Source organism: Lonchura striata, chromosome 19, assembly GCF_046129695.1.
Source record: "Lonchura striata isolate bLonStr1 chromosome 19, bLonStr1.mat, whole genome shotgun sequence".
NCBI lineage: Eukaryota > Metazoa > Chordata > Aves > Passeriformes > Estrildidae > Lonchura > Lonchura striata.
The window spans coordinates 9,081,182-9,093,554 of NC_134621.1; the positions used below are offsets into that span (position 1 = coordinate 9,081,182).

General features: G+C 39.8%; 1 protein-coding gene across 1 annotated transcript in view; it reads left to right on the top strand.

Annotated features, from left to right (window-relative positions):
* Positions 1-441: 441 nt before the first annotated feature.
* The window catches only part of CEP112 (centrosomal protein 112), a 158,830-nt gene continuing 146,898 nt past the window's right edge, over positions 442-12,373 (top strand). Inside the window, exons 1-6 of the mRNA XM_077787393.1 lie at positions 442-509; positions 1,128-1,248; positions 2,142-2,332; positions 3,036-3,184; positions 8,580-8,670; positions 11,467-11,538. Of these exons, the coding sequence (XP_077643519.1) occupies positions 1,149-1,248; positions 2,142-2,332; positions 3,036-3,184; positions 8,580-8,670; positions 11,467-11,538 (603 nt within the window). The 5' untranslated portion in view covers positions 442-509; positions 1,128-1,148. The remainder of the gene's footprint in view (positions 510-1,127; positions 1,249-2,141; positions 2,333-3,035; positions 3,185-8,579; positions 8,671-11,466; positions 11,539-12,373) is intronic.

Here is a 12,373-nt window from a genome sequence, read left to right on the forward strand (position 1 = left end):
GGCAGGAACCACAGAATATCCTGAGCTGGAAAGATCATCGACTCCAGCCCCTGTCCCTGCAGAAACCCCCAAAATCCCACGCTGGGCATCCCTGGCAGCGCTGTCCAAACGCTCCTGGAGCTCCATTCCCTGGGGAGCCTGGGCAGTGCCAGCACCCTCTGAGGGAAGAACCTTTTAAAATCCAGCCTAACCCTGGCACAGCTCCAGCCGTGCCCTGGCTCCTGCTCCCGGCCACCAGAGGGAAGAGCCCAGTGCCCCTCAGAGCTGTGAGGCGTTTCCGCCGTGCCCCTCCAGCACCTTCCTCGCATCCTCACTCCCAGGAGCTCCCCCGTTCCTGGGGCCGAGCCACTGCCCGGCCCCTGCGGGCTGTGCCCGCAGCCTCCATCCCCGCCTGAGGCCAGCCCCGGTCACCGCGGAAACGGAAACGCGCGGGGCCGGGCCGGGGCCGCCGGGAGCGGGGCCGGTTTGAACGTTCGGCCGCCGCCGCGGCCGCGACCCGCAGCCCCGAGGTAACGGGGCAGGGCCCGGCCGGGCAGGGGGGCTGCCGGGGACTCTGGTGAGCGCCCCGGGCCGGGGCACGGCCGGGGAGGGCGCTGGGGCGGCCCGGGGGTGCGGCTCCGCCGGCGGCGCAGCGCGATCGCTGCTGGGTGTGCCGGGCCGGCAGCGGCGCGGCTGCGAGCAGCGCTGCTCTGTGCCGTGCTGCTCCTGACGAACAGTCCCGGCAGCTTTTTGGTTCTGTTACTTGTAACTACCGCTCTGCTTGCTGCTTTCTCCACCCTCTTCTTTAAAAAAAAAAACACTCTCAAATTCTAAGGAATACCAAGTTAGGAATGCGGTATCACACAAACGCCTTGAGGTGTTTTGTACAAATTGGGTGTAATGAATATATTTATTGTGTGGTTGGCTATTCCGTTTCAAATCTAAACAAGCGCATTTTTGTAGATTACACTGAGAACCTGTTATTTACAAAGAATCTGTCTTAGGTTTGTGTTTATTTCAACGCATCTAGTTTCACTTCCCGCATGTTCCAACCACATCTTGTGTAGCCTAAGATGAAGAGAGACTGACGCAAAACAGTCTCAAAACAGTATTTGACCTTTCCTACATCAATGGCATTGATTTCGCAGGTTACTTCGTGTGCTTTCAAAATGAGCAGTGAAGATGAAATAAAGGAAAAACTGGATGCGGAATTAGATCGCTGTGTCGTGGCTATGAAGCCCTATGTCCTTAACCTGCAGCATAGTTCAGGTACAGATGGTGAAATGTGCATTTAAACACTAATAACAAAGTCCCGGGGTAGTTATGTGTGTAGTTGTATCACTTAATTTAACCAGGCGCTTAATCTCTGACATTACAAGGTAGAGTTTTGATGGGGGTTTGCACAACTGATAAAGTTGGATGTTTTAGGTGTCTACTACAATTGTTTGACCTTATCTGTCTTGTTTTAAAAGCACATTTACAATACATTAGCATCTATCTTTAAAAACCTAATTCAGTAGAAACAAAAATATTCTAAAGGGTATTGTTTTTGACATAGCAAATATTTTTAAATTATAAAGTTGTTAACATTTGTTCCGGAATGTATAGTAATAGGAACATTGACTAATAAATAGTGTTGCATAAATCTAATTTTTACAGCAAGCTGGTTATTATTAAAGGCACAAACCCTACAAATTAAGAGCTTTATGTGTAAACATTTAACTAAATGAATAATTTCCTTGTCAGATAGCAAAGCTTATGTAAATAGAAATTTATTTTTTTTAATAGATGAAGATTTATTGTGTATTTAAAGTATTAATGCTTGTGCAAGCTGTAAGTTGTAGTTTATGGCAGCTCTTGCAATGAGCTTCCTGGGGTTTCCAATTCCATGCTGTTTCCAAAAGATATGTAAACTTTTGGTAAGCATGAATTTATAGAAAATATTTGTGCAATATGTAAATTTGAATCATTGTTAAAGACTTTTTTTTTCCTAAGTATTTAACCATTTATTTGGTTTGGTCATTCGGGAATTTGTTTTGTTTTAAACTTTGGTGTAGAAGGGAGAAACCTACAAAACTGGTGACCAGTGATGGCTTCTGTTTTCTGCATGTGTTTGATTTGCTCTGAAAATGTATAGTGACCACATATACCTGTATTTTCAGAAAGAAAAAGATGCTCACTATGGATTAAAAAACTCTGCAAACCTTTGGCAGCGGGCACAGGAATAGTGGGAAGGGAGAATCGAAACTTGTATGCAAAGCTGCTGCTCCACATGCTGCAGAGAGGAGTTCTGAATGGGCCCTTCAGCCAGAAACCAGAGGAGGGAATGCTGAAAACTTTGCCTGCCTACATGGTGAGTGTCATTTCTTTATGAGACAAACTTGCTAAAATGTGTCCTGGAATTGCTTTTCCATCTTAGATTTGGCAAAAATGTGACAAACGGTTCTGAATGGTTTGAGTGGAACTTGTGTGATAAATAAAGGCATTTCTTGTAATTGATGCTGGGAACACCTTTCAATGGGCAAAACTTCTTGAGACCTGTATCTTCAAAATTCTGGTTAGAAGGCTTATGAAAATAGTTGTTTGAAGGAACAGAAAGGTAATATTTTTCTAGTTCTTTGGAAAAAATGTAATAAAAAGGCCCTTGAGGCTTTCTTTTGTCCTAATCAGTAGATAGCTCTTGTGAAAGGAAAATTGTTCTTAAAGGTGGTGACTTTAGTAGCCTGAGAATACTACAGAACTCACACAGACATTGTTAAAGTTGCAGTTTGGTTTCCAAAGAACTGAATATGCTGTGTCAAGCCTTGACATCAGCTTCAGTGACATAACAATGGTAATTTTTGCTAAAATTACCCATCCTGTAAGAAGTATTGGAAAATACTTACACTGTTGACATGAATTCCCACGGGTTGGGAAGATGGCATTTGCACACCTCACTGACCTCACTTGGAAAAGGAATGATTGTACTGCATACAGTCCTGAAAGAAATGACACTAAGGGTGTGAAGAAAGTGTAAATACATTCTTATGTTGATTTTGCACTTGTTCTCATTGCAGTCAGTTTATTTTGATGAACCAAGTTCACCAAAGGTTCGGAACGGCCGCTCTGACTGCTTACCTGAGTGGATGGTGGGAGATCTGGGAAACCAGGACAGTAATATTTCCTCTGTGGAAGACTCATCTTCAGCAACAATTCCTGCACATGGGTAAGGTCTCTGTCCTTGCTTTAGCAGTGTTTGATTTGTATTTAATAGACATAAGCTCTGGTTGTATCAGTTTGTATGAGTTTATTGCACTCCCTCATGAACCATCAGTCTTTACAGACAGAAACTCTGGTAAGAGCTTCAATGTAATGAGAACTTCTAGACTGCTCTGTTCTTACTTTTCTCCATTATGTCTTCTTCTCTGACTTCTTTACATCTCTTTCCTTGTCCCATCCCCCTGTCCTCTTTCTCTTCCTGTTGCTCTCCTCCTTTCAGTTTTGGACACTTTACATGGAAAATCAAAGCCTACATCTGTCGTCTAAGGTCATGATGCTGAAAGCAGCCGTTTTATCAAATAATTTTAATGGCTTTTTTCCTTATAGATTCTTAATACAAACAAGCATACAAGATGGTAGATTTAGAGGATATTCTATGACTGTTGCTCACAGGTTTTTTAGAGGAAATGGAATAGTGGCTCCTTGCAGATAAGCAAGTTTTGCTGAGTGAGATTTAGGTCTTTGATTTGCAGCAGCCAGTGAGCTTAAACTGCATCCTCAGTCCCAGTCATCTGAGAATAGAGCTGTTTATAGGAGGGAAAAATGGTGAAAAGTGTTGTTATTAAGGCTCATTTTTCTGTTGGCTTAGAAAGATGTCCCTGCAGTATTGAAGGAGTGACAATCTGTTTATTTGAACACTTGGAAAACTTCAGCCCTATTCTGTCCTAATCTGTGGGAATCTTAGGTTAATTCTAGTTTAATCTGCTGTTTTTAAGTATTTTCTGGATTTTCTTACATAGTGCAACTGCGTGCTGATTATCAAGATCTGTGTTCGTTTTTTTTCTTTATGTGGCTGCATTTCAGTCATGGATGGAATTTCCTCTTGTTTGCCTGTTTTGAAGTCTCATTAATATTTATCCTCTCTGTAATCCTTGTTGAAGGAAGCACTCTTAGACATGGAGTGAATATTAGTCTAAGCTCAATAAGCTCAGTAGGCACTGTGCAAGAGGAAGTGAGTGTTTGCTCTGCTTTTGGTTTCGTTTCATTGTGTTAGAAATACATTTTCAAGTTTAGTTTCAGAAGTCCAGTGCTTTTTTCATGTCTCCACTTACATCTTTCATAAGTTGCTACCATTAGCTATTCTCTTGTAGGCACACTGATATTTATTTATCATAATTTTTCAGTCATGTTTTTAGTTTTTCAGTAGTGATTTGGATAAGTGACAGATGGAGACTTGCAAGTTAAATCACATTAATATTGAGTATCGTGAAACTCTTCTGTATCCATTAACTGTATCCATTCTAACAATAATTTCGAAAGTTACTCTTATGTTTGAGGTCTCTGTACCTCCTTTTCTTGAGGATTAGGGGCTCTTCTGGTTGCTTGCATTTGTGCTCTGATAAGAACCTGTAGTTTTGATAACAGACTTGTGGTTTAAGAACCAGAGGCAGACAATGGAGAATTTCCAGTTAAGTTATGATATTACTGATTTGGGCTTGATGATACAGAGAATTCACTGGAAAATGAACGATTCTAGTTTGGTTTCATTGTGTTAGAAGTACATTTTCAAGTTTAGTTTCAGATAGATACAGAAAGTTGTTAAGAGGAACTGTTCAGATACCCTTAATTAAAAAAAATAGATTTGACATTATGAAAACAAGGAATATATAATGTTTTAGAAATGTTTTTTGAGACCTTGGAAAAATTTTTGTTACTGTTGTGCCATTTCAAGATACCTGGCCTGGGTCTGACCAGGTGATGTCAGTCCCTGGGAGCAGCATCATCAAGTCCAAATGTCACTCTGGGTGTTAGAAGCAATAAAAATATATCAGCACAACTCTCCCCTCTTAGGCCTAATTTAGCACACTGCTGTCTCTGCAAGGCCATATTTGTGGTATAGAAATACACCTCATTACTCTGAATTCCTGACTTATGCTGTCAGCTGGGGTGGGATTTGCATGTTCTTCTCTCTCTTCATCCCACTGGGGCTGGTCCCTGCTTGAGGTGCAGTTCCATCTATTCCCTCCCTTCTTTGCCATAGCTTTTATCTCTTTTCTACCTGGTTTATAGTAGAATACTGAGAATTTGATGTCATTTCCCACTCTGTGTCTGAACCTAAGATTCAGCTTGGCCTATCAAAGTTCCCAAGCTAATTTTTGGTGTAGTGAAGCTTTATTTCACTTTTCCCCATTTATCCTGTGGGAATGAAGCAATAGCTACTTTGGTGATTAGTGTGGTGCCCAAGACTCTACTGAGTTCTCTGGAGACCTGCACTGCAAATTATTCCCTGGACTGCAAATTATTCCCCAGAAGAAACAAGTAAATGTAATTGAATAATGTTACTGGTTTAAAGCAATTAAAAATCACGTGTACAGGCACAGCTCTGCCAGTGGATGCTTGGACCAAGATTAGGGCTGTGTCTAAGGAAATCTGAATTTGTGTTGGAAAATTTTGATAGTTCTGTAGATTACATAAATTAATCTTCACTGCAATAAGAAACTTAATTTTCCTGCAAGTTTTGCAGAAAAATACTGAAGAGAAATATTTCAGCTGTTGTGTTTTGAAAAATACATATTTACATATTTAATATTTACCTAAATATGACCACGTTAAGATATGACCTATATCCAAGATATAGATCCTGGTTTTGTTTGTATTTACAATTTTGGATGAGGAATCAGTGCAGGTAAAAATGCAATATATTAAATATTTCTGGATGTGCAATTTGTAGGGAGAGCCAGCAGATGGTGACCGAGTTCCACTGTATTTGTCTCTCGCCTCTGAATGTGCTTTGGGAAAGCTGCAGGCATGGGCATGGAATTTGTGTAGTTGGATGAAAATTTTACATTCCAGCCATGACTCAGTTCCTACAACATTTTCTCAGGGCAAAATAGATAATGTCAGTGAGACATGTTTGAGTAACTGCTTGATGTTCTTTATCTCAAGAGTCTCTCCTTTCAAAGACCCAAATAAACAGAAATTCTTTTCATAGTGATTTTTATCTTGCAATACAGATAATTCTGTATTGGACAATTTTGACTTCTCCATATGAAGTTGTTTTTCTGCCTAAATAAAAACCTTAGATATAGAAACCTTACTTGCAAACTGGGGTGTTGATGAATAAATCCAGCCAGCTGGGACTGGAAAGGTGCAGCTTTATTTTGAAATGTGAGAGGGTTGGATTGAGAGTTGAGATCGGTTTGAACAGAAACCTGGGCTTTCTGACCCTATAGGAAAATTCTACTCTGTGTTTACAGAGGATGCCTGAAAACATTGCTAAAGGTTAGTGTGTAGTCCTGCTGGACCAGGAAGAATCAGTGAATTTCTCTCACTTTGTTCCTAGAAGGAATATTTACCAATCTCCTTTCTTAGCAGCAAATTGCTGCCTCCTCCCGTGCCAGCTCCCTGCTTAGACTGAAGCAGAAGGTCACAGGTTGATGTCAAAGCTCTGCTCATCCTTCACTCACCTACTGTGGGAGGAAAAAGAATGAATCTTCTGCTTTTTGGAGCCTGACTTGTATTAGCAGGAGGCTGAAAAAAGTAGTGGACAGTTGGTACATACTGGATGGGAGAAATATTGTGTTCATCCTTAACAATATTTTCAAATTCTGTTTGTACAATAAAGTAAAGGAGCTTCCTTTTCAGTTCCTCTTCAAAAGAGCAAATACAGAACTAAGAATGTGTCTAGACTTTTGTCCTCCCTTTGGTGAATTTGAAAATATTACAGGTAGCTTGGGCTGGCTTGTGTATTTGTTGATATTCCTGAATCTCTGAATGGTGAGGGCATGAATTCTGTTTTCTCTCATTTGGAACAATTGAAACTTTATTGCATTGTTAGGTAACCTGACTATTACTCAGAAAGGAAATCTGATGAAAGAGCAGATTTACTCACAGGCAAAGATTTATCTCCCTTTAATTAAAGGTAATTTTGTGTCAAATGAAATCTTGGTAAGAAATGCAAGAGGCAGTCATTGTGTTATCATATTCCTTTTGATCTTTTTTACCCCTAAGACTTTGCTTATCTAAACTATTTACTGCTTTGTAATTGTTATTGTGCATCCATACATGTTGTTTATATGGGATTTATTGGTGCTGGAAGGGAAGGTAGGCTCCCAGTTGTTGTATTTCTCTTTTCCCTGCTGTTCTGATGAAAGCTGGGGCCCTGTGCTTCGTGAAAACTTTGTGTTTGTCTCTCTAGAAGTGACTGGTTTATATTGTACATCCAACAGTTGTTGTTCTGTTCATAAACACTTCATTCATCTCAGTGTCTTTTTGGCATAGCAGCCATCTCATTTGCTGCCAGATGGAAAGGAAGGGAGGTATTGAATGGTCTGATTTGACTTTAATATAATATGGCCAGTCACAGGAAGGTGAAGGGACTAACAGGAGTTTTTAATTACCTTAATACCTGTGGATCTGACAGTGGAGTATGTGCTGAAGAGTGTTTCACTACTGTTTTGGATCTTTTGCTGTATCAACCCATCTAATAAATGCTTAGAACTTCTACTTTATTTTGCTCTTTTTCTCCCTGTTATGTGGCTGAGAAATGTTTGTGACCAGGTGCATCAGTGACAATTCTCTTTACCTGTTTGCTCAAATCTCTTCACCTTTGCTCAAGTGCTTTATTTACAACAAAAGCTTTTCCAGAAAATTCCTCTGCTGGACAAAGCACTTGGTCATGCTGTGCTTGTGTCCTGTGTTGTGGGCATTTCTTTACCATCCCCCATAAATTCCACTTTAGTCCACAAAACAGAAATTAAATGAAACCAATACAATCTTTGTGACTTGTTCCTCTCCACCTTGGCCTTTCAAGCCACTGCGTTTGTACAGAGCTGTGTGTGTCGTTCTTGCCCTTTGTGTGTTATAGGATCATTTACCTTGTTCTAACCTATTTTTTTGGTTTTAAAAGTCTCCCCTATGGTGCAACCAACCATCACCTTAATTCGTCTTTCTTCTGAGTCACTGGACTCCATCTTATGTTGTTTCATATTCTTAGCAATTGTGTTTCAAAAACATTCTTCTAGATCAGCCTTCTCCTTAGCTTGGGTTTATTCTAAAATCCTTTGGGATATGTTGGTTCATGTAGTAAAAAAAAAAGCAAAGAACACTTTTTAATGTCCTGTCATGTACACAATATTTCTAGTGGGTTTTTTGGTGTGGGGTTTTATGGCAGTGTTATTTTAAGGGAACACTTAAGGCTTTTGTTTGCCTTTAACATTAAATTTTTCTCTTTTTTATCTGTTTTTTTTGTTTGTTTGTTTGTTTTCTGATCTTTCCATCTTGACAGTTATTTTCTTGTGTATATTTTAGGCGATTCTATTCTGTGATTAACATCCTTTTTGTGCCACAAGTTGCTGAAAATGAATTCTTCTCTTTCTGCTTCCTCCTATCATTAATAACAGGGAAAGACTCAGTGAGAAGCCATCAGTAATATCCCGTTGTCTGAGCTCTTCTCACCGGACAGATGAGGATGACCTAGGCACGTCACTGTCTGTAAGATGCTTCTCCTTTTTGTCCTAAAGCTCTGCTTTCCCTGAGTTGCTTTTATATATCCCTGCAAAGCTGTTATTTCCAGCTGTGTGGGTCATGATCCCTGTGTAAAGGTGCAGACATTTGGGAGGGAGTGATAGGGAATGTCGAGCTTTTTTCTTCTTTTTGCCAGGGTCAGGATTAAATGTGCTAGAGGGTATTTCTTGTTTGGACTCAGATGTTTATTAGTTCTTATCCATGTTACAGTCTCACAAACCCTGAGTTCTGCAGCACTTCACTCTAACAAACTAAAAATGGAGCCCTGTCTCTCTCTCCCTACAAGGCCTTTTAAGGATAAAATGTCCAATTAAGAAATGACATCTAAATTATTTTCACTTTTAACCCAATAACCAACCACCCATGCCTGCAATGGAGACTTTTTTATCCAATTACAGAAAACCACCCAACCCCATGGAGAAGGTGAAGAAGTAGGACTAGCTACTGCCCTAAAACCTCCATTGTGCTCCACCTATATTACTATATTCTAAACCCTTAAATTATGAGTTTTCCACCCTGTAATATTACACACTTCTATCCAAACTCCACCCCCACAATCCCAATTCCATCATTCCGTTTTGGAAGCTTCTTCACGGCGTCAGGTCAATGCAGTGTTCTACTGGGGGTCAGTGCCTGGCAGCACAGAAAGTCTCAAATTCTCAGTAACCAGGGTTCTGACAAGGGAGGACTAAAGCTCATCAAAATCTGTGCAGGGGAAAAGAATTTATTGTAGGATGCTCTCAGTTCATCATAATGCTTGACCTCTGTTTAGTGTTGTGCATTCAGTGTCTGCTGCATTGTTTTCCCTAGGCTTGGCAACGTGCCTGCATTGACATCACCTTGTATTTTGCAATAACAGATTAAAGAAAGCTGCATAGATGCCTCTGGCTCTGTTCAGTGATGGTTGACCTCTGAAAGAATGAATTTTGGACAGTTTGTTTCATCAGGCTTTCCACAACGAGCATTTTGACTGATGAAAGGGCATTGAACAGGCTTTGTCTGAAACCCTTTTAGTCCAACATATTCAATGATGTTGTTTATTATAATTGCAAGCTTTACACTGACAACCACTCCTGACAAATGTGTGATACCAAGAAATGTGCTGTTTACCTTCCAAAATGTGCTCTGTGGCCTTGCAGTGTCCTTCACCACACCTAGAGCAACCCTCACCCCTCCATGAATGCTGAATTTCCTGTTTGTTCCTCCAGCTCTGCCCACGCTTCATTTTTTATTCTAGCAGAGGAATAGTTGAGAAAGATTGCAGCTGGGCACAGTTGAGGATTTATGAGGACATGAAGTGCAAATAGGATAAACTGGAAGCTCCTTTCTGAGGAAATTTGTGTTCTGCAGTGCATCTGGAATAGAGGATTAGCAAGAGGATGGTTTATCAGGGCAGGTTACAGGTGCTCAGTGGGCAAAAATCAGTGTCTGTACTCTAGGCTCTGATTGCTGTGAATGTATTTATGTATGTGTTGATGATATGTATACAAATGGAATTTGAATTCAGAAATGCCATCATTAAAAATAAAACCACATGCTGGCTTTACTACATTTCTCCTTATTGGTTTCCTGTTTGTTTTACTTCAGGAAATATTCCATGTGGAAGAGTTATTGTAAAAAAAATTATATTCTTCAGCTGAAACCTGGATTTTGGGCTTTAAAGTTATATAGGGGAGTTTTGCTGCTTTGGTTTGTTTATTTTTAGGTTTTTTTTCTTGTTATTGCTGGCTGTGCTGCATCTTCCAGGTCAGTGTTGGATAAATCAGTGCATTTCATTGTTCTTCAACTCCATATACTGGATCGTCCTGTGATTACAGCTCTAAAAGGGCCTTTAAGTGAAACTATCCTCTCTTGCTTTGCCAGATTGATAATGTTTGGCTGGCTGGAACAAACAATATCTTGTTCCATTGTCAGGGATATTTTGGGATTTCGCAGATGTTCTGGCATGGTCCAGGCCCAGGTAGAGGAGCAGGGATTCCTTTAAGAAACATTAAGAGCTGCCTCAACCAAGTGTTGATTAACAGCAGCCCAAGCTCTGGTCACTGGATGCTTGTGACAAATGGGATTTAAAGAATAGGTGCATACACAAACTTCACTCCATGAGACGAAGTATTTCAGGCTTCAGTGTTGTTTTTCTAAATACCTGGGCCAAGGAAAATGTTCTGTACCAGCTTTCCCCATTAGATCCATTAAATGTTGGTGTTACTTTAATCCCAGAGGAAAAACTTTTCTTCTGAGAGGCAATCCCCAGTTACTTCCTGCAGCAGCAATAACCACAGCCCTGGCTGGGTGCTGGAAACCAGGGAAGAGCCCTGAGCTGGGCAGCAGCTGCTCTGTCCTCTGCTTTGATAACCATCCTGCCTTGCTGTGGTTTCCTTTCATTTTTACATCTGCTTTTTTATTTGCAAGCTGATCAGGTGATTTCTGAATTCTACATTAGTCCCAGAAAAGGCACTGTGGAGATGAATAGATGCCTGAAAATTCTGGGTCTTTTAGTAAATTCAACCTTTACAAAGGAAACCATTGCTTTGGAAATAAATAAAGAAGAACATTAAAATGGAGGGCCAGACTAATTTATCCTCTGAACTGCTTTCTCAGCCCAGGATCCTCTGGAAACTGAGCTGTTTAGTTGAAAACTGTCAGAAGTATTGTGACAATATTAGGAAGAGTACTGTAGCTATGGCCAAGTCAATGAGAAGTTTAATTTTAAATTATCTATCTACCAGCAATTCTGATATTTTCTTTGACTTTTTTGTGTTCCAGGATGATCAACACAAAAGATTTTCATTGGATGATGATGACCTCGAAGCACGACTCAATAGCTGGAATCTTGGGGTAAAATGAACTGAGTACTTTACTTATTTATTAACTTGCACTGGGGACGTGTCAGTAGTGTAGTTTGCTTTCTGAGATTAGCCAGCAAAACTTTGTGTGGGAATCAGTCTTTTAGAAATGAGTTGTTAAGGCTTGGAAAGGTTATTTATGAATGTATGAGAAGAAAACATTGAAATTTTAAGTAATAATAATCTTCACACATTTAATATGGTCACTCACAAATCAGGCCAAATAATGGCTGTTGGTCAAAACCAAGAGTCTTACTCTGGTAGAAATTCAGACTAATTCTTGATGATTCTGTAACATTATTTTTTTTTTATACTTGTATAAATGAAAGAAGAGTTTGGCTTTCTATGTTCATTTTTTTTTAACCAAAGCAGAATTTGTAAGTCATTAATGCAACTCAGTTTTTTTTTTGGTCAGTGTGCCTCCTTTTGAAAGCTTCCTTTTAAGGAGGCTTTTCTGTGTGTTTGCCTCTTCCTTTCCCTTGTAATAATTCAAATTTATTACTCTTATAAGACTTTATTCCCTTGGTTGTATTTTCTGTGGTATTAGTCCATGATAATTCTAAGAAGATAAAGAAGTACTTCTTTTCTCCAGGTGTATTTTAATGTATTTTTTTCTATTGTGTCTTTTTTGTAATGCTTTCACTTGTACCACCAAATCCTTAACCTATTTCATTAGCACTAATATCCTTACACAATTTAGTTTTATTAAGATCACTGATTTTAAAAGGGCGGTTTCTTCTTTCTTCCTTATTTTGGCTTATTCTCACAGGTTGAAAGCTCACAGAGTTGCAGCCAAAGACGAATGATGAGAGTGAGTTTAATGAAAT